This window comes from Meles meles, chromosome 6, assembly GCF_922984935.1.
Source record: "Meles meles chromosome 6, mMelMel3.1 paternal haplotype, whole genome shotgun sequence".
NCBI lineage: Eukaryota > Metazoa > Chordata > Mammalia > Carnivora > Mustelidae > Meles > Meles meles.
Window position 1 is genome coordinate 102,366,885 of NC_060071.1, and position 22,494 is coordinate 102,389,378.

A 22,494-nucleotide genomic window follows, 5' to 3' on the forward strand; every position below is an offset into this window, starting at 1 on the left:
CAGGGGATCAAAAGTCCAATACTGGGGCACCTGGGTGGCTCAGTAGGTTAAACCTCTGCCTTCAGCTCAGGTCATGAACTCAGGATCCTGGGATTGAGCCCTGCGTGGGGCTCTCTATTCGGCAGGGAGCCTGCTTCTCCACCCTGCTTTTCTGCCTACTTGTGATCTCTGTCAAATAAATAAGATCTTAGGAAAAAAAGGAAAAAGTCCAATACTACAGATTAGCTCAGCACTACTACTTTAGGACTATTCACTTAAAATGAGAATTTTAAGTGTCAAAACACATGTTCAACAAACAATAAGCCACCACAATGAAACTCTATCAATTAAACCTGTCAAGCAAAGTAGAAGATGAAAACCTGTTCTCATACTGAGATAACTGATCCAATTACTTAGGAGAAAATTCTTTAAGATTTTAATCGTACTTACCTGTTGTCAAGTATCTTTTCACAATTATTTCATTCTGTTGCTGATCTCGTCCACCTATAATTAGATAGTTCTCTGAGCTAATGAACCATAGAAATTTCTCAAACCTATCAAATTGAAAGAAAAAAAGTTAACACTCTTTTCCTTTATAGTCGCCTGAATTCTGAATTTTGCAAACAAACAAAAAAAAAGAACCAATGAAGCTGGTTCCTACCTTCATATGTTAAGAATGATGATTTAATTTTTTTTAATTTGATGATTTAATTTCTTAAAGCATCAAACTGAATTTTTATTGAAATCTTGCAATACAAATCACCTTAGGATAATCTTTAGAAGGTAATTAAATTCTATGGTTAATTTTTTTTTTTAAGATTTTATTTACTTATGACAGAGATAGTGAGAGAGGAAACACAAGTATGGGGGAGCTGGAGAGGAGAAGCAGGCTCCCCGCTGAGCACAGAGCCCCATGTATGAGGCTCAATCCCAGGATGCTGGGATCCTGGATGACCTGAGCCAAATGCGAACGCTTAACAACCGAGCCACCCATGCCCAAATTCTATGTTTAAAAAAAGTATGTTCTCTCCTTATCTCACTCTCAAACAGATCCTTCTTAAACTTAAGGATAACATAATGATGAGTTACACAAAGCAAAAGCATAAAACGTCACATGGTCCCTAGGTTTATCTTTCTTCCAGTGGGGCACTGGCTAGGTTTTGGGGCTACTGGTAAGAAAAAAAAGTTTTTCCATTCTATCTTCAACTGAATGTTTACAGACATGATATTCTTTACACTTATTTATAAAGCAAAAATTACCTTTAGAAGTATAAAATTTTAACTTCTCAACAGACAAAGTAATTTGGGTTTTCATGATTAATATGTACTATCATGATAAAAAATAAAGAGTGTATACTTGTAAGGCATTTAGAAAATGACATAAAATAGAGATGAACAGAAATATTTCCTATATTACACCTGACCACCAAGATAATAATCTCTATGACTTAATCTACAATTTAAAAACTTCTGGTTAAAAATGATAGATTAAGCACAGGCATTACACTAAACTCCTTTATATGTCCCAACATTATTCCTGTTTTCTAATCTGATTTTTTGTTGATACATATACACAGTTTAGAAATTTTAAAAATTATACAAAAAGGTATACTGAGAGATCCTGCATCCATCTTCAGTTCCTATTAACCACTATCACATAGTAATCCATTGTTATTAGCTTTCTGTGTATGCCTCCCGGGAGTTTCTTTATACATACAGAAGCTAAAATAAAACGCTATTCTAAACCTTTTCTTTTGGACACAATACAAGCTATTCTGAAAATACTTTCTTATTTCACTTAAAAATGTCTTCTTGGGGCACCTGGCTGGCTCAGCTGGTGAAGCATGTGACTCTTAATCTCAAGGTTGTGGGTTTGAGCCCCATGTTAGGTATAGAGATTACCTAAAAATACAGTCTTTAAAAAAAAAAAAAAAAAGTCTTCACTGCTGAATGGATGTACTATACTTATTTAACAACTGCCTTATTGATGGTAAAGAGGCTTCTAAAATGACATAAACCCACAAGGACAGAAAATGAGAAACATAAAGATGTAAAAATTTTGTAATCATCTTAGTAAAGGAACATATAACTAAAAGGAAAAAAAAATCAAAAAGAGGGAAAAAGACAAAAAAGAGTAAAGAAAAATTGGGAGAAACAGAAAGCAAACAGTAAAATGATTAGATTTAAACCCATATACATCAGTAATTACATTAAATGTAAATGTAGTCAATTCTCCATGTAAAATGCAGACTGTCAGACTGGAAAATAATATATATACAGCTTTAAAATATAAGAATATAAAAAGGTTGAAAAATAATGATGGAAAAAGATAAATCATGCAAACACTAACCAAAATAAAGTTGATTTAGTTTTATTATCTCACACAGAAGAAAAAAAGAAGTTACAAGTTAAAAGAACATTTGAGTACAGTTAATAAAAGGCTCAATTTGCTGGAAAGATAATAGCTCTATATTTTTATCACCTTATGTAAAACAAAAACTAGCAGAAGTAAAAGGAGAAACAAATGCACAATTATCTGATTCTTAACACAACGCTGAGTAATTGAGAAAAAACAATCATTAAAAAAAGAATTAGTACAGATTCCAAAGATTTGATTAATGAATGTGACCTAACTGATACTTAGAGAAATGCATTCAACAACTACAGAACATTCTTCTCAACTACATATGAAACATTTATAAATGAAGTACCCTGCAAATATGCTGGACCATAAAGCAAGTTTCAATAACAAGTGTCAAAGGGTTGAAATAATTCAGAATACCATCAATGAACATTATGCAACTTAAGTTAGAAATCAATGGCAAAAAGAGAACCAAAAAAGCTCCATAGGTTCAAAAATTAATAAACGTTAACTCTAAATAGCGCATGCGTGAAGAAATCAAAATGTAAATTAGAACATATTTTCACACGAAAGACAATGAAAATACAATATGGAATATAGTTAAAGCCAAACTTAGAGGGAAATTTACTGCCTGAAATATGTATTAGAAAAGATAATAGGCTGGGAGGGAAAGAAAAAAAAAATCAATGAACTAAGTTTCCATCTCAAGAAATCAGAAAGGGAAATGCAAATGAATCCTGAAGGAAAGTAGAAAGAGGAAAATAATAAAATAGAGAGCACGTATATAATAGTGGAGATCAACAGTCAAAACTGGTTCTTGAAAGGTATTAATACAACTGAAAATCCTCTGGCCAGACTAACCAAGAAAAAGAGAAGGGACAATGACAATTATCATAAATGACAAAGGAAGGTATTAAAGACTATACAGATGTTAAAAGGTTTGTGGAACATCAAAACTTTATGCCAGTACATTCCAAACTGTAGAAATAGACAAAGTCTTAGGAAAATACTACTAACCAAAATCAGACAATCTGAGAAGTACTAAAGAATTTTAATCTGTAGTGAAAAAGTTTCCCAAAAAGAAAACTTCAAGACTACTCAGCCTCACAGGTGGAATTTTGTCAAACAACCAAGGACAACTGATAAAGGAACACTTCCCAGAGGCATCTAAGTGGCTCTGTCAGTTAAGCATCTGCCTTCAGCTCAGGTCATGATCTCCAGGTCCTGGGATGGAGTCCCACATTGGGCTCTCTGCTCAGCAGGGAGTCTGCTTCTCTCTCTCACCCTTTTTGCCACTCCCCCCTGTTCATTCTCTCCCTCCCTCTCTCTCAAATAAATAAAATCTTAAAAAAAAATAAAGGAACACTTCCCAATCTGTTTTATGAAGTAATGTTACCTTGAGACCAATACCTAAGAAAAACACGAGATATGAAAATTACAGGTATATTCTATTAATCAAGAGAGATGTGAGGAAAAGAAAGGAGAAAGAAGGAAAATGCAACAGCATCCTGAGAAATGGAAAAATGACTGGACTTAAGAACCTGAAATCTAGGCTGACAATGGAATAAGCAAAGAAACAAATCACTGTGTAACCCATAAAAAGCTTAAAATAGCAGTAGAAATAGGGTTTAATATGGGGTTAAAAACAGGAAAACTGGCCAAAAATCTGATCAAGAAGCAGTTACTTCCCTAGATCTTTTTTCCAGCTCTGAACATGGTAGTAAGCTGTGCCTTCCATATCCTAACAGAAGGCCAGAAGTCAATTCTCTAGGAAGTGTACAAAGAGTATCCCTGAATTAGAGGAAAAGTGGCACAGTTGTTAAGTAGAGGTAACATAAATAAAAGAGGGCAATTAAGTTAATTATGAATTACTGGATACTAAACTTTCCCAATCTATTCCCACTGGGCTTCCAAAATTATGACAGCCAGGTCTTCACTTTGCAAGCAGGATAAAAATCTTTCCTGAAAATTGAGACCAGCTAAAGAGTCAAAAAGCTAAAGACATTGAGAGTTCCACACAACATGGCCCACGTACATCATTTTATAAGCCCAGCCACCCAGAGAGAACTTCCAATCAGCATTTTAATAGTCTAGTATAAATGTGAACAGACAATAATGTGAACAGACAATTCAGGTTTACCAGACATTAATAAAAGTCTTTAACAAAAGTTGAAAACAAACCCAACAAATTAAAAAACAAACAAAAAACCCCAAAACCAAAAACCTTAGAGAAGACCTGCAAGAAAAGAATACTTTTAAATAAAATTAATACATCAAAACTATTCTCAGTATAAGCAAAGTGAAGAGGAAAGTTTTTAAAAAGTAACAAAAAAAAAAACCCAAAAATAGATTAAAATAAAAACATGATAGGAAGGAATAAAACATTTAAAAATTCAGGGGAAGAACTGAAAGATACAGAAATCTCTCAGAATAAAGAACAAAACGATAAAGAGTTGAAAAACAGAAAATGCAAGAAAACTGGAGAACCATCCAAGGAGTCCCATATTCAATAAATAAGACTTCCAGACAGAAAGAAAAAAAAATAACAAAACAAAACGGAAAACACAATCTACAGAGTGCTAAGAAATATTTCCAGAAAATTTCTCAGAACTGAAAGGTTCTAAATTAAAAAGTGTCACAGAGAATCTAGCATAATGGATTAAAAAACATCTTCACCAACCTGTACCATTGTGAAATTTTAGAAAACTGAAAGAAAAAAGATCTATAAGTTTACAGAAAGACAAAAATAAGGTTTTTGTGTTTGTTTGTTTGTTTTTTGCATTTTGGGTTTGGTTTCTTTTACTGAGCATAAAAAAAACAAATTTTCAATAAAGTATTATCAAAATGACATCAGACTTTTGAAGATCAAATCTGAAAGTTAACACAATAAACAATGACTTTAAAAGTCTGAAGAAAACATTTTCAAACCAGAATATACACCCAGCCAAACAATTAGGTATAAAGGTAAAAATACTTTTTTTTATATATCGAAGACCTCAAAAATTTTACATCTTATACACCCTTCTCATGTAGCCTCTAGAACATATTCTATCAACAAAGAAAAAGGAAGTATGAGATCCAGGACAGAAAATCCACAACAGAGAGGGGTAAAGAGAATTTCCAGATTAAGAATAAAAGACCTTAAGATGTTAAGAGTAACTGATCTAGAACAAAAAGCTCATGAGAGATTTCTGCAAGATGATGCTGATAGAATTCCAATGTGCCTGAACACACTTGGAAGAGAAAGGTAAATGAAACAACAATTTTTACCTTTAGGGAAGACAAAAAGCTGAGCAGGGAAAGAAAAGAAACATAATGTCATATGACTCAGCTGTAACTACAATTAAAATATTAATATAATATTAATGCTGAATATCAACTGTGGCAAATTAGGCTACCTTTACTAGGAGGCTGAGTGGTGTGTATGTGTGTGATGCCAACACAGGTGGAAAGAATAAAATCTTCATCTTACACAGTGGAAGTCATTAATAGAGTATAAAACAGAAAAATTAAGAAGCAGCAGTATAAACATATTACTAAGAGAAAGGGAGGGATATACCAAAAGTAATCAGCTGAAAGAGCTAACAATAGTTTCTACAGAGAGGAGGCAACAGGAGTAGGGGTAAAATGTTGCAGGGCTACTGGTTTTTGCAACAAGCTTTATAGAACTGCTTGATTTTCTAAACAATGTGCATGTATAATTTTAATAAAAACAAAAAACTGTATTTTTAAAAGGTAAAACACTTACCAATACACTTTTCTCGCTTTCTGAATAGAGGTAACTGTCTGGACTTCTTTTAAGGTTTGCTTTGTTTTCTTTTCTGCTGATTTGAATGCCTATTTATAAGAAGAGAGTTTTTAAATAATTTGTTAAAAAAATTTTGTTAAGAACATATTTAAATAACAGCAAGTAAGGAGCTCCTGGGTGACTCAGCTGGATAAGCATCTGACTCTTAATTCCAGCTCAGGTCATGATCTCAGGGTTGTGAGCTCAAGCCCCGCACTGGGCTCCGCACTGAGCATGGAGCCTACTTGATTCTCTCTCCTCTCTCTGCTCCTCTTCCCCCCACCTGCCACGTGCACAGGAACATATGCATTCTCTCTCTCTCTCAAAAATAAATAAATAGATAGATAGATTGAGAAATTAAATAACATATGTATAAAACACTGATAAATGACAGGGCAAGAAATCATTTTTAAATGTCACAAAATGGCACTATTTACACACACACCCCATACACACATGAAAGTAGATTGTCTTAAATATTAAAATAATTTAAGTTAAAGATTTGCCACATACAAATATTTGCTCAAGACCTACAAATTACAAACAACATCATTTGTTCACAAGATATTGCGTATCTACCATATAATAGGTTCTGGACTTGATGCTGAGACACACAAGTGAACAAGACAAAGTTCTCACCCCCACCCCACCAGGGGGTCTACGGAAGATACAAATATAAAACACATAATTATTCAAATAAAACATAGGTTAATCAGGGGCGCCTGGGTGGCTCAGTGGATTAAGCCGCTGCCTTCGGCTCAGGTCATGATCTCAGGGTCCTGGGATCGAGCCCCGCATCGGGCTCTCTGCTCCGCAGGGAGCCTGCTTCCTCCTCTCTCTCTGCCTGCCTCTCTGCCTATTTGAGATCTCTCTCTCTGTCAAATAAATAAATAAAATCTTTAAAAAAAAAAAAAAGTAACGTGCAGAATTCAGTGCACTTTAAAAAAAAAAAAAAACATAGGTTAATCACTTCTAAGGATGCTGTGAGAGTAAACAAGGGAAACTAATTTATAACTGCTTAGGTCAAACAAGGTGTTTCTGAGAAAATGGCATTTGGGCTGAAGCCTGAAAGGTTAACAGAATTATCAAGGCAAAAAAAGAAAAGGCCAGCTTGACCAGAAAGTAGTGCTCAAGGTAAAAATGTCAAGAAATGAGGCTGGAGAGGCAAACAGAGGGCCAAGTCATGAAGGCCACTCATTGAACATATTAATGTTACTATGGTTCCAGCAATATTCCAGGGGCTGGGACAACGTAATAAATAAAACAAAGATCCTACTTTCACGCAACCTATATTCTAGAGGGAAGACAGATAAACATATGCGGGGAGGGGTTTTTGTTGTGTTTTTTTTTCTTAAGATTTTATTTATTTGACAAAGAGAGACACAGTGAGAAGGGAAACTCAAGCAGGGGGAGTGGGCGAGGGAGAAGCAGGCTTCCTCCCAAATAGGGAACCTGATGCGGGGCTCGATCCCAGGACTCTGGGATCATGACCTGAGCTGAAGGCAGATGCTTAACAACTGAGACACCTAGGCGCCCCGGAAGGGGTGTTTTTTAAGAAGAAAAATAAAGCAGAGAGGGAGTGATTGAGGATAGTACTACTTTTAGTAAGAGTGGTCAAGAAAGGTCTCATCAAGTCTCATTTTAGAAAACATGCCAATGAATGGAGGGATCAAACCATGGAAATTTTGAGGGAAGATTCTCAAAAGAAAGAGCAGCAAGCACATATGTCCTGAGAAGGCAGCATGGGTCACTGTTGCAGGGACAGCTAAGTTCCCAGTGTAGCTGGAAAGAGTGTAGCAAAAGGAGTGCAGGTGATTAAATGGGAGGGGAGCAGACCATGTGGGGCCTTTAGGACAGAAGAAGGGCTTTGAACTGTCTTGTTTTGTTTTGTTTTTATTTGAGAGAAAGAGTGGCCAAGGGGTGGGGGGTGGACAGCAGTAGGAAAGGGAGAGAGAAACCCAAGCGAACTCCAGGCTGAGCACAGAGCCTGACATGGAGTTCGATCTCACAACTCTTTAAGATCATGACCTGAGCCAAAACCAGGAGTCTGATGCTTAACAGACTACACCACCCAGGCACCCCTGAACTGTCTTTTTTTTTTTTTTTTAAGGATTTTATTTATTTATTTGACAGAGAGAGATCACAAGTAGACAGAGAGGCAGGCAGAGAGAGAGAGAGAAGCAGGGTCTCTGCTGAGCAGAGAGCCCGATGCGGGACTCGATCCCAGGACCCTGAGATCATGACCTGAGCTGAAGCAGCAGCTTAACCCACTGAGCCACCCAGGCGGCCCCCCTGAACTGTCTTAAGTAAGATGGGAAGCAACTGGATTTTGAACAGACAGAAAAAACTTTATTTTTTATTTAAAAAGATCACTATGGCTGCTGTGTGAGGAACAGACTACTGGGGGAGAAGGGTAGAATGAGAGAGACCCAGGAAGAGGCTATTATTACAGACCATGTGAACAAAGATGATGAGGGCCTGGACTAATTAGTGGCCAGATTCTGGTTATACCCTTTAAGAAAACCTACATGGATATGCTAATGAGGGAATGGATACAGTTTATGAGCAAAGGGTCTAGGATGAGTCCAACATTTTTAAGCCAAGTAAAGGGGAAAAAGAAAGCACTATTTACTGAGACAGGGAAGACTGGGAAGGAGGTTTGGGGAAGAAAACAAATACTAGAAATATACATATTTAAAGCAAAATCAAATTTGAAAAGATATTTCTGAATTAGATAACCTCATTTAAACAGAAGAAATAATTAGGGCCATTAAGTTAAAGCAGAGAAAAACAATTCACGTTCACTCTAAGAAATACTAAGTACCTTTTCAGCAGCTTCAACGGTCTTTTGTGTTTTCTTAGCAGCATACCTCTTGTGATCATAGTATCTAGAAAAATATATTTCTCTTAATGTTAAGTAAAATCTTTATTCTTTAGCTTTCTACTTATTTTATCTTATTTTAGATTCTCAAATCATACGAAACAAGTTTTGTGCATTACCCATCTTTATTTTATATGTTCCCTATGAAAACAAAGTTGTATAATGCACAAAATGAGATCTGAAAGTGTTTTCACCCAAAAGCACATACATACAAAATATATATATACATATATTATCCTTAATATCCTGATTTATTGCAGATAGTATTTTACCTACAATTCATACTTATATTTAACACTTACTTTTTGGCATTGGCATATGCTGACAAGCTGAGATCAACATCAACAAGTAATGGCCTATTTTTCTGAGGCTTCTGTAGCTGTTTATTCTTCTGCTTTTTCTTTTTTCCTTTTGGTGGTTCAGTCTCATTTTTTTCAACATTGATGTCACCATCAACATCGTCATCTTCCTCCTCTGATAACAAGTATGGATTTCTATTAAAAATATTCAATAGTATTTCACTAATGTCAATGACATCACTTTGTTTTCAATTTTTTTCCTCAATTACATTATAGATGGTTTACAATATTCAAATAGGTGCATTTGGTGGGGGGACACTAAGTGGCACAGTCGGTTAAGTGCCTAACTCTTGGTTTTGGCTCAGGTCGTGATCTCAGCGTCATGATACTGAGCCCCATGATGGGCTCCACGCTCAGTATGGAGGCTGCTTCGGATTCTCTCTCTCTCCTTCTCCGTCCAAACCCATGTGTATTCATGCGCATGCTCACACTCTCTCACTCTCTAAATAAAATCTTTTAAAAAATTAAATAGGTATCTTATCTCAATGTAAATTGTTTTTTCCTTTATCCTAAAAACAATGTAATTTTTTTCCTTTCCTTTATCCTTTCCTTTATCAATGTAAATTGTATTTTCCTTTATTGTTATTTCCTTTATAAATTTCCAAATAAAAGATAAAAAATTTTAAATGAATACAGTGAACAATTAAATAGCAAACTGAAAACAAACGTGAACTGCTTAACTAAGAATCAAACTTACCTTAGTAGCATTGTAACATGATTTGTTTGTAGTTTTAATTCTTTAATTGCATTTGCAACTGGGTCTCCTTGAGCTTGGGCTTCTTTCACAATTAACCCAATTTCTGTCCAATCTATCTGGTTGGCTAAAGCACTTCGAACAACCTGAATGGCTCTGTCAACTATTTGTAAGTTCATTTCTATGAGCTCTCCTTTAAGTTTGTCTATTTCCTTAAGAAATAAACAAAAATGTTTATTATAATGCCAGTTAAAGTTACCATTTTTTTCAGTTTTTAATTCCACTTAGTTAACACAGTGTTGTATTTAAAGTCATCATTTTTTTTCAAGTTACCATTTTTGAAAACTGAAAAAGCTAAACAATACCTGAGCCTGCTGAAGAGCTTCTAATCGGTTTTCATGATCCTTTCGGACGTTATCTAATTTCTTCAATGCTTGCTTTTCCTTTTGTAGACAAAACAGATTTTTAAAAACTAGATTTCTCATGCCTTTTGTACCTTTTCTCTCTTCTGTCCTGAAACTCGCTATCCCATCTCCACTTCAGCCCCCTAAATATTGTCACCTTGCTAGCAAAGGTTCCTATAGCCCACCTCCCAGGTCTATCCTACCCCAAAGTGTTTCAAGCTCTCAAATTACCTCTCCTGACTACCCACTTCCCCTTCCCTATATAAGAAGGTATTTTGATTACTGGGGACACTGTATGTAATATATGCTCCTAATGCCCCTGCATTATTCAAGGCAAAATTCAAGACATTGTCTTCCTAACACAAAAGTGAAGTTTTGGGGAAATGCATTCTTAAAGAACATAAATTACCAAAACAGCTTCTTTTTATTTTATTGCTCCTTTAATTTTCTCATCATCATCTCTACAGAGTACTCTTTTTCCTAAATTAATGCCACAAAGGCTCATGGTAGTTCATTTACCTTCTATATAGCATTTTATCATGTATCATTTACATTTCAAGTTTACTGATTTGGAGCAAGTTTTCTAACACCAGTAATAACATCACCAATTAGTGAATGTTTGAATGCTGGATGTAATATGTAAAAAATTTGAATTGGGACACCTGGGTGGTTCAGTCAGTTAAGCTCTGCCTTTGGCTCAGGTCATGATCTCAGACCTATTCTGGGATAGAGTCCTGTATTGGGCTCTTTGCTCAGGAGGGAGCCAGCTTCTCCCTCTGCCTGCTGCTTCCCTGCTTATGCTCGCTCTCTGTTTCTGTTTCTCCTTGACAAATAAATAAATAAAATCTTTAAAATAAAGAAGTTAATTAAAAATCTGAATTTTAAGAATGGGGACTATAAATAAAATCTTAAGAAAAAATTTTTTAAGAAAAGGGGGAGTGGAGGACACCTGGGTGACTCAGTCGGTTAAGTATCTGCCTTTGGCTCAGGTCATAGTCCTAGGGTCCTGGGATCAAGTCCCAAATTAGGCCCCTGCTTAGAGGGGAGTTTGCTTCTCCCTCTCCCTCTGCCCCTCCCCCTGCCTGTGCTCTCTTATTGATAAATAAAATCTTTAAAAAAATTTAAAAAACACAACAGTGACTATTAGAAGAACACAGTGATCACTAAAATAATTCATGGATATTCTGATGCTCATAAAAATGCCATTCAATGGTTCCATGAAATAACTGTACTGGTTCATGTACTGCCACCGTGTGGCAGTAACACTATTTAATTCATTCAACCCACCTGCTTTGAAATTGTGCTGTTTAATTTTATACGACAGAGGGAGGGTACAGGGATTCACATAATTTCACATTTTTGCACACATATTTCAAGACTTTAACTGTTAATATATTTTTTAAGATTTTATTTATTTATTTATTTATTTGACAGAGAGACAGCGAGAGGGGGAACACAAGCTAGGGGAGAGGGAGAGGGAGAAGTAGGCTCCCTGCCTACTTCAGGTGGCCTGATTCCGGGCTTGATCCCAGGGCCCTAGGATCATGACCTGAGCCGAAGACAGACACTTAATGACTGAGCCACCCAGGTGCCCCTACTTAATATTTTTGAAAAATCAAATCCCCTTCAAATCAAGAGTGACTGTGGCTAATTTCTGAAGCTGTTCTGCAGCAGTGCTCCAAAAATGTGGTCAAATGTGCTGGGAAACAGCATATTAAACTCTCCTGCAGAGTTAGCCCACTTAGAAAAAAACAGTTTAATGACAAATATGATTAACCGTACAGAAAGGACATTTCCCTCTCTTTTGGCCTATTTAAAAATCTCCTTGGAATAGTATTCCCTTAACGGTAAAGTTTGAGAAGCTTCAGGTTGCTGTAATAATGCAAATTATACTAAGGAATAAATAACAGGCCCACCTTCCCACTGTATTTTGCATTTTGCAGAATATCTGACATACTGATGGACCAAATGAGGGAATGCTTTTCAACAATGAGACCTCCCCTGGACCTTTATCATTAAACCAAAGGATCAGGGCATTCCGATACCACTTCTGAAAGGCTGCCCATTCCTATTATGAAAACATCATTTACACAGCAAACCACACTAAGGCTAGTTGGTTTAATATAAATGTTTTCAGCAATACCATACCTGTTGTAAAGCTTTTAAATCTATTTTCTGACCTTCTATCTTGGAATAAAATTCATCCACAGCCTTATTGGAAAAAAAAAAAGATAATAACTAGTTTAAAAAAAAAACACAGTCTCTACTTCAACTTCATACATAGAATTTTAGAGTCCATTTTATAACACTACTCAAAGAACTTGAACAGATTCCCAGTAAATGTATCATATAGATAAACAGACAATCAACTTAAGTTAAAATCTTTGGTCCTTCGTCTTGAAATAAGAGGACAACAAAAATTTTCAATAGTTTTTGTGACTACATTGATTTTTAATGCCCAGATTCACAGTGACTGTAAACCAAAAATATTTTCAATTTAGCAATCAAAGCAAGTTGGTATTAACTTAATAACTCATATCATGCTAACTGGTCAAAAAACAGAATTGGAAAACCCACCTTGTCAAATGATTCAAATTCTATATATGGACATTGTGAATGTTGAGAAAACAAGAAAGGATGAAATTCCTCATACCTGTAAAAACATATTTATTATATCATTCAAGAACATTAATAAACATCCAAAGCAAATTGACTCATGCCTACATGCTTACGTGAATATGTCTTCAGTCGGTTTATCTACTTCCAAGCTTGGTTTTATTTCTCTTTTCTGAATGATGTACCCCTACAAAAATCCAATATTAAAACTCTTTCTCTTCACAGTTAACAAAGATTTACTTTCCACAACTGATACAAATTTTATTGATTTAACTTATAAGATTATTCCAATTTTAAATAATCTGCTGCATTTGTCTATTGATTGTATCAATTCTTAAATGATGTTTCTAGACTAAATAGTATTAAGTAACACTGCCTTTTTCATATGGACAAGAAAAAATAAGGAAGAAAATGAAAACTAGTGATTTGATAAAATGGTAGGATTATACATGTACACTACACTTTTTTCTTTCCATTTTTAGATGTTCTGCAACTTTGAAATAACCAGAAGCATTTTACTTCCAGTAGAAAGTCTTAGATTCACTTTGTTGTTAGGAAATTCTAATTCATTTAAAAAACTGAGCAGGTATATTTGCACTGAATTTAGGTGTAATTAATCAGAACTTTTTCTGAACTTCTGTTATAAATAAAGTTATACTTTGAATACGGAAGAAAAAGAAGGTATGAGATAATTCAGGATATTTTCCTATTAGAGTGATGTAAAGGAATGGGTAGAAATCAGAGAGGGAGACAAACCAGGAGAGAATCCTAACTAAGGGAAAGAAACTGAGGGTTGCTGGAGGGGATGTGGGTAGGAGATGGGGCAACTGGGTGATGGGCTTTAAGAAGGGCACATGGTGTGATAAGCATTGGGTGTTACATGCAACTGATGAATTACTGAATTCTACATCTGACACTAATGATATTCTATATGTTGGCTAACTGAATATAAATTAAAAGAAATTTTAAATATAAAAAAGTGATGTAAATCACTAATTTTTTAAAAAAGCACTAGCAAATTAAAATATGCTTCTCTATCTAAAAATCAACCTAAGAGGATGTATTTTCAAATCCCTCAACTTTCCTGGTGTACCAGTAATGACTTGACCTAATACCTTCTACAAAAGAAACAGAAGAAAAATTATAAAGCCAACATGAATTAAAAAAACAAAACAAAACCCTAGAATAACCATATTATAGATGTTGAATTTCCAAGTTACAACAAAACACTTAAAGGTAGTGATCCTTAATGAACCTAAATTCTGAAAATCTAAATAGAACCACGACAATATACAGTAAGTATATGTGGTACTACCTTTCCACTGAAGTTGGATGTTGTTTTCATATAGTCTTCTGCTTGCTGCAGACAAACAAGTATTTTTTCAATATCTACAGAATAAAAATGGAAAAAAGGAGTGCCAATCAAGTGTCAATGAACAACTATTAAACAACCATGTATAAAACAGAAAAGTGCTGATGGAATGATAAAAAATGTTGGAGAAAAGCAGATATAGTTGTTTCATGTTTGTAATCAGTAGATATAATTAAGGACATGTTTTGGCCAGCTAGTGATTCCAATAACTTTTAAGATTTATTTATTTAACAGAGAGAGAGAGATCACAAGTAGGCAGAGCAGCAGGCAGAGAGGGAGAAGCAGGCTTCCTGCCGAGCAGAGAGCCCCATTCAGGGCTCGATCCCAGGACCCTGAGATCATGACCTGAGCCAAAGGCAGAGGCTTAACCCACGGAGCCACCCAGGCAGGCGCCCCTTAAGGGTATTTTGTTCATATACTAAATTCCCTTATGTATTTGGGCCTGTCTCTGAATTCTTTATTTTGTATTTCTTAAAAAACTGTTAGATTCTTAATATATTTTAAAGTATGAAATGGTTATTCTCCATCACGACTATTATTTTCCAGAGTTTTCTGGAACACTTCACATGCTTTTATTCCACAAGAATATCAGATTTGAAACAAAACACTACAATTGCAAAAACAATACCACCTGTTGGCATTTTGATCAGGATTACACTGAATTCGCATTTTAACTACTAAAGCATTCACTAAAACATTTAACTTGTATTTTTTTTTAAATTTTATTTATTACAGAGAGAGAGCGTGAGAAGGGAGAAGGTCAGAGGGAGAAGCAGACTCCCTGCTGAGCAGGAAGCCCGATGTGGGACTCTACCCTGAGACCATGACCTGAGCTGAAGGCAGACGCTTAACTGAGCCTCCCAGGCACCCTTAACTTGTAATTTTAAACGTAAAAACATTTACAGTAAAAATTACTATCCTGCGTAGCCTGGGTGGCTCAGTGGGTTAAAGCCTCTGCCTTCGGCTCCGGTCGTGATCCCAGGGTCCTGGGATCAAGCCCCACATCAGGTTCTCTGCTCAGCAGGGAGCCTGCTTCCCTTCCTCTCTCTCTCTGCCTGCCTCTCCGCCTACTTGTGATCTCTCTCTCTGTGTCAAATAAATAAATAAAATCTTAAAAAAAAAAAAAACTTTAAAAAAAATTACTATCCCTAAACCTTAAATTATATATACATAATCCCAAAATATAAACATGAAGAAGGACTTTTTACACGAGAATCTGCAGATAAATTTGTCAAAGACCAAGTCTTCCATTTCCCTTGTATTTCCTCTAATTTTCACTATCCTAATCTGGCAATTTAGTTAGGTTCCCTTAAGTAATTACAAAAGCCTAATTCATCATATAGCTACATTACAGTTCTTACAAAATTAAAATGCATGTGTAATGCTATTTCTAAAAGCACTCTAACTTCCTAGTCAGAAGGTGAATAATTCAACTCCTTCAAGCCTGTACCAGAGACTATTGTTTGATAACCACTTCAAATATTTAGGTAAAGGAAGAGAAATTATTCTAAAGTTGAAAGGTAATAAGGTAGAGACTGAACTGTGAGTTACTAGGGACAAAGTGCCACATTAGGGTGGCACCTGGGTGGCTCAGTCTATTAATCATCGGCCTTCAGCTCAGGTAATGATCCCATGGCCCTGGGATCAAGCCTGCTCAGTGGGGAGTCTGCTTCTCCCTCTCCCTCTGTACCCCTCACCCCCAGCTTGTGCTCTCACTCTGTCCCAAATAAATAAAATCTTTAAGAAGGATAAAAGTGGGGCAGCTGGGTGGCTCAGTCAGTTAACAATCTGCCCTTGGCTCATGTCATGATCCCAGGGTCCTGGGATTGAGCCCCACATTGGGCTCCCTGTTCAGTGGGACGCCTACTTCTCCCTCTGCCTCTCCTCCTGGTCATGCTTTCTCTTTCTCTCAAATAAATAAATAAAATCTTAAAAAGAAAAAAAAATAAAAGTGCCACATCAGTGTAAGCAGCTGGGAATACGATATGGATAGAAGATTCACAGGTCATATGTTTTTAAGTTTATAATTACCTGCTCACTTTTATTATTTTCTCAGAATTTTCATAGTTTTAAAAAAGGAAATAAATGAAAATGGACTTGTAGCATGCAGGGGTACCTTTGCTTTCAAATTTTTCATCCACTTTGACATTGCCAGAGAATCCATTTTCTATAAGACAGTGTTCAATGAGAGCTGGTCCATAGGCTGTAAAAGCAGAGGGTATCACTTTTAGTATTTTCCTGTAAAATTTAAAATTCAAAATATAATTCAAAATTTTTATCCCAATATAAATATCTACTCAATAACAGTAGGCAGTGAAAACAATTTACTTATTTTGCTTTTCAAGATTTTTTTTTTTTTTTTAAAGATTTTATTTATTTGACAGAGATCACAAGTAGGGAGAGAGGCAGGCAGAGAGAGAGAGAGGAGGAGGAAGCAGGCTCCCTGCCAAGCAGAGAGCCCGATGCGGGGCTCGATCCCAGGACCCCGGGATCATGACCTGAGTGAAAGGCAGAGGCTTTAACCCACTGAGCCATTTTTTTTTTTTTTAGTTTACTTATTTTGAAATGTTATTAGAAGTAACAATTCAAGGGGAGCCTGGGAGGCTCAGTGGGTTAAAGCCTCTGCTTTTGGCTCAGGTCATGATCCCAGGGTCCTGGAGCCCTGCATCAGGTTTCCCTCCTCTCTCTCTACCTGCCTCTCTGCCTACTTGTGATCTCTGTCAAATAAATAAAATCTTAAAAAAAAAAAAAAAAGAAAAAAGAAAGAAGTAACAATTCAGGTACTTAAAAAATTTGAGACTGTAATACAATTGTAGAAGTCAGTGCCTAAGTTACAGAAATTTAATGGAATTGAGCCACATATTAAGGACATAAATCAGGAATGAAAAGATAGTTTTAATATCCAAAAACTGGCTAACATTAATAGACTAAATTAATAAAAAATCCCAACTTGCAAATTTTAGGTGTGCTATACTAACTGTTGGAAAGCTACAGAGATAACTTTTTTTTTTACTTTAATTTTTTAATTGGAGTAAAATTTTTTTTATCTTTTTTCCCCAAACACCTTAATTTATGTTTTTCATTTCTTAAATATTTGATGTTTTATTAGTTTCAGGTGTATAATACAGAGATTCAACAATTCCGTACATCACCCAGAGTGTAGTGAAATTTTAAACTCATTTATAAATACGTGTAAATAACTTAATGACTTCTAATTTCTTAAGAGAACCCTGAAAACTACATTTTCATGCAAACATTTCACTGCTCTAATAATACATTATATGTTAATAAAAAAATAAAAAATTATAAAACATAAAAATAAATAAAAGGGAGAAAAAAACCATTTCACTGCTCTATTTAGGATTACTCACGAAGTAATGGGTTAAGAACTCTCTTCAGTAGTTCACCCTTCGGTGCACTGGCTATTATTTCAGTCAGTCTGTGAAAACAAAATTGACATGCCTCTTACAATTTTGTATTTAACAAATAGCAATATTCATATTCATAATACTTTCATATGCATCAAATTGCCTGATCATCAGGGTACTCAAGTACAAGAGGAATTAGTTCACTTTGTATGTAAGAAAATGAATTGTAAAAGTAATTTATCCAAGGGTAGTAGGTTCCTGAGCAGCAGACTGGGACATGAAACCAAATTTTCTAAGAAAAATCAGTACTTTCTCAACTAAGTCATGTTGCTTACTGCCAGTGTGTTTATACATGACAGGAAAGTGATGTTTTCATATAATAGGTAAGTGTTTGTAGAACCTGGTGATACATCTTAATACCTGGAATGGCTTTACCTAATTATGCACTTAGTAAGAACTCTTACTAATACTGTAGGCCACTCTAGTCCCCAGATCAGCAGCATCAGCATAACCTGAGAACTTGTTAGAAATGTAATTCCTGGGCCTATCTCAGATCCACTGATTCAGATACCGAAAGTAGGGGCAGCAATTATGTTTTATTAAGCCCTCCAGGTGAATGTGACGCATGCTACACTTTCAGAAGCTCTCCTATAGCTATTAGCCAGCAAAACCTTTCAGCCAGAAGAGTAAAATTAAAATCCGCACCTTATCCTACAGTACTCCCTTTTCTTAGCTAAACCATTTCCATTTGCACTCTGCCCAAGACAGACATCTGTCTTCTCACAGAATAGCTAATAAGTCCCCTCACTTTACCAAGAAATCATAAACATCTGAACTAACACCAGACTTAGATAAAAAGACATACATTTGCTACCTACAAATGAAGCTTAATTGCTTATATGCATTTATGTAGTTCAAGCAATCCAAATTTACTTACTGTATGCAAGTAAACAAAATATTTTTTCTGATGTGACAGTTCATTCATATTCTGACCTATACCCTATTTTACCTTCTAATAAATTACGAAATGAGCTTAAATAAAACATGTTACCTTTCCAAGGTAAGCAAAGGTTCAGCAGCTCTAGCATGATCAACTGGATAGCGTTCACGAACAGCAAATTTAACATCATCTGACTCATCAGTTCGAAATCTCAGGATATTCAAAATTAGGTACTCATAATCTGTAAGAACAATGTTTCCCTGTAATAGAATAAAATATAATTTACTGCTTTTCCCAAATCATTCTTGAAACTTTGTAAAAAGTGAGTAAAAAGGGCGCCTGGGTGGCTCAGTTGGTTAAGCGTCTGCCTTTGGCTCAGGTCATGATCCCAGCCCATCAGGCTCCTGGCTCAGCAGGGAGTCTGCTTCTCCCTCTCCCTCTGCATCTCCCCTTGCTCATGCTTGCTCTCTCGCTCTCTCTGTATCTTTCTGTCTCAAATAAATAAAATCCTTAAAAAAAAAAAAAGGTGAGAAAAAATGCAGTCTCTTAAAAACTTAAAGCTACAGAAATGATGTTACAAACAAAAAACATTTAAGTCACATCTAAACACCGCTCTTTTACATTTGCACAGCACAGACTGTGAAGATGAGCAAATAAAGGACCCCAAGTTTGAAACATAATAAAGGAATGCACAGTAACTTTAAACTCATTGTCTGATGGTTCTGCAGAAGTCACTAATAGAAGCACACAGAGTTACTCCCAGTTTTTGAAATTGGCTTTCTTATAAAAGACCTACATTAGCATCCGTTTTCACTAACCAAAAGAAATCCGAAAAGGATTTTCACTTTTATGAAAAAAAAGGAAAAAACAAAAAAAAGCACTCCGTGTATTTTGCAGTGATCTGTCAGAGTCAGCACATACCCCAAGCAGTAAAAGGTGGTACCACTGATTCCACAGAATTACGCTCAGCATCTCCGCATCAAGCGATCAAAGCTTTGAACTACCTGTGCTTTAGCTCTACTTATTTTGTGCAAGTATTAGTAAGACACGACTTAACGTATCAGAAGAGCCTGGGGTGCCAGGTGGCTCAGTCAGTTAAGTGTCTGCCTTCAGCTCAGATCATGATCGCAGGGTCCTGGCATTGAGGCCCACATCAGGGAGCCTGCTTCTCCCTCCCTCCCAGCTCATGCTCTCTCTCGCTATTTCTCTCTCTCTCAAATAAATAAATAAAATCAGGGGCACCTGAGTGGCTCAGTGGATTAAGCCGCTGCCTTCGGCTCAGGTCATGATCTCAGGGTCCTGGGATCAAGCCCCGCATCGGGCTCTCTGCTCAGCAGGGAGCCTGCTTCCCTCTCTCTCTCTCTCTGCCTGCTTCTCTATCTACTTGTGATCTCTCTCTGTCAAATAAATAAATAAAATATTTTAAAAAAATAAATAAATAAATAAATAAAATCATTTAAAAAAATTGTCTTAACAAACCATAGGAGACTCTTAATCTCATAAAACACTCTTTTTTTTTTTTTTAAAGATTTTATTTATTTATTTGACAGAGATCACAAGTAGGCAGAGAGGCAGGAAGGAAGCAGGCTCCCTGCTGAGCAGAGAGCCCAATGTGGAGCTTGATCCCAGGACCCTGGAATCATGACCTGAGCCCGAAGGCAGAGACTTTAACCCACTGAGCCACCCAGGCGCCCCTTAATCTCATAAAACAAACTGAGGGTTGCTGGGGGGTGGAGGATGGTATGGATAGGGTGGTTGGGTTATGGACATTGGGGAGGGAACGTGCTATGGTGAGTGCTGTGAAGTGTGTAAGCCTGATGATTCACAGACCTGTACCCCTGGGGCAGATAATACATTATCTGTTACTAAAAATAATTTTTAAAAAGTCTTAAGAAAAAGAGAAAAGCCTAAGAGAAGTTATTTTTTGGGTCTGGGAATGCTCAAAAATTTTTCCATGTAAATTGATGGCAACTGTGTCTTTGCTTTACACTATTTCAGCTTTAAAAGGTTTCAAAAAATGTCTACTTTTGGACAGCAGGGGAAACCTGTAGTTAATTAACACCTTGATGACCACCAGTTGAACTAACTGCTGCCCTTGTATGAGGCAGGTCTACAAATACTGTATCTTACTCAGAACAATTCAGAACAGACATTTCAGAGCTAAGTGAAGAGATATTTTTCTTTTGATAGCAATAGTTCTGTGGCAAAATGACTAAAGATAGTTATACCCTCTATCCAAGTAATTCCACACTTATAATGTAGCCTAATGTAATAACTCAATAAAACCAAAAACTACATGCTTAAAGATACTTATTTAAGTTTATTTACAACAGAAAAAACTAGCAATGGCCTAAAGGTAAAAATGAGGGAAATTGCTGAATTATGATATATCAACATAACAAACTATTTAAAGGCTGTTAACTTATGAAAACTATGTCTTGAAAAAGTAAGGGAATGTTTATAATCTAGATTAAGTAAAAAATAACAAGACAAAAAAAACCCCAAAACTCTGTATTCTAGGAAGTGGAAAGCAAATATATGGGAAAATGAAAATATTAAAAGATTAAAAAGACTTTTTAAAATTTAATATTATTACATAATCTTTTCAATAAAAAAAATGGGGAAACTTTTTTTTTGAAGATTTTATTTACTTATCTGACAGACAGAGATGACAAGCAGCAGAGAGGCAGGCAGAGAGAGAGGGGGGAAGCAGGCTCCCTGCTGAGCAGAGAGCCCGATGTGGGGCTCAATATCAGGACCCTGGGATCATGACCTGAGCCAAAGGCAGAGGCTTATTTTTTTTTTTTTTTTAAAGATTTTATTTATTTATTTGACAGAGAGAAATCACAAGTAGGCAGAGAGGCAGGCAGAGAGAGTGAGAAGGAAGCAGGCTCCCTGCCAAGCAGAGAGCCCGATGCGGGACTCGATCCCAGGATCCTGAGATCATGACCCGAGCCGAAGGCAGCAGCTTAAACCACTGAGCCACCCAGGCGCCCAAGGCAGAGGCTTATTAACTCACTGAGCCACCCAGGCACCCCGGGAACTTTTTTTTTTTTTTAAGATTTTATTTACTTGAGAGAGAGAGTGCAGGTGAGGGAGAGGTAGAGAGAATCTGAAGCAGACTCTGCACTGAGCACAGAGCCAGACACGGAGCTCAATCCCACAACCTCAAAATCATGACCCCAGCCTAAACCAAGAGTTAAGCGCTTAACCGACTCAGCCACCCAGCTGAAGAAGGGAGAAACTTAATGAAAATAAAACTGCCCAAAGAATACAGCATTCCAAATTTACTATAGGCAGCAAAGACATGGGTTGTCATAGAATTAAAATACCTGGGGCGCCTGGGTGTCTCAGTCATTAAGTGTCTGCCTTTAGCTCAGGTCATGATCCCAGAGTCCTGGGATAGAGCCCTGCATCAGGCTCCCTGCTCAGCAGGAAGCCTTTTTCTCCCACTCCCTCTACTTCTGTTCCCTCTCTCCCTGTGTCTCTGTCAAATAAATAAATAAAATCTTAAAAAAAAAAAAATACAAAGAAGCATCCATGTAGGGAATCATAAATGCTTTAGCAACTAATTTGAAGTTGGTCAGAGAAGATAGTAAGAGTAGCCCGAGTCTCACGTTGGGGATGACAGGTTGCAAGATTAGTGGCAACAACAAATGGGACCACCATAAACCTTGATAAACCAGAAGTTACTAGGTGTTGAAAGAGTAATACCTACTCCTGAAAGTTCTG

At 36.3% G+C, this 22,494-nt stretch overlaps 1 protein-coding gene across 1 annotated transcript in view; it reads right to left on the minus strand.

The window, feature by feature from the left end:
* The window catches only part of NEMF (nuclear export mediator factor), a 52,920-nt gene that overhangs the window by 20,703 nt on the left and 9,723 nt on the right, over positions 1-22,494 (minus strand). Inside the window, exons 5-17 of the mRNA XM_046007390.1 lie at positions 18,874-19,022; positions 17,826-17,893; positions 16,571-16,657; positions 14,398-14,471; positions 13,199-13,269; positions 13,044-13,119; positions 12,615-12,677; positions 10,428-10,505; positions 10,066-10,274; positions 9,312-9,503; positions 8,953-9,016; positions 6,090-6,178; positions 430-533 (exon numbers count right to left, since the gene is read on the minus strand). Of these exons, the coding sequence (XP_045863346.1) occupies positions 430-533; positions 6,090-6,178; positions 8,953-9,016; positions 9,312-9,503; positions 10,066-10,274; positions 10,428-10,505; positions 12,615-12,677; positions 13,044-13,119; positions 13,199-13,269; positions 14,398-14,471; positions 16,571-16,657; positions 17,826-17,893; positions 18,874-19,022 (1,324 nt within the window). The remainder of the gene's footprint in view (positions 1-429; positions 534-6,089; positions 6,179-8,952; positions 9,017-9,311; positions 9,504-10,065; positions 10,275-10,427; positions 10,506-12,614; positions 12,678-13,043; positions 13,120-13,198; positions 13,270-14,397; positions 14,472-16,570; positions 16,658-17,825; positions 17,894-18,873; positions 19,023-22,494) is intronic.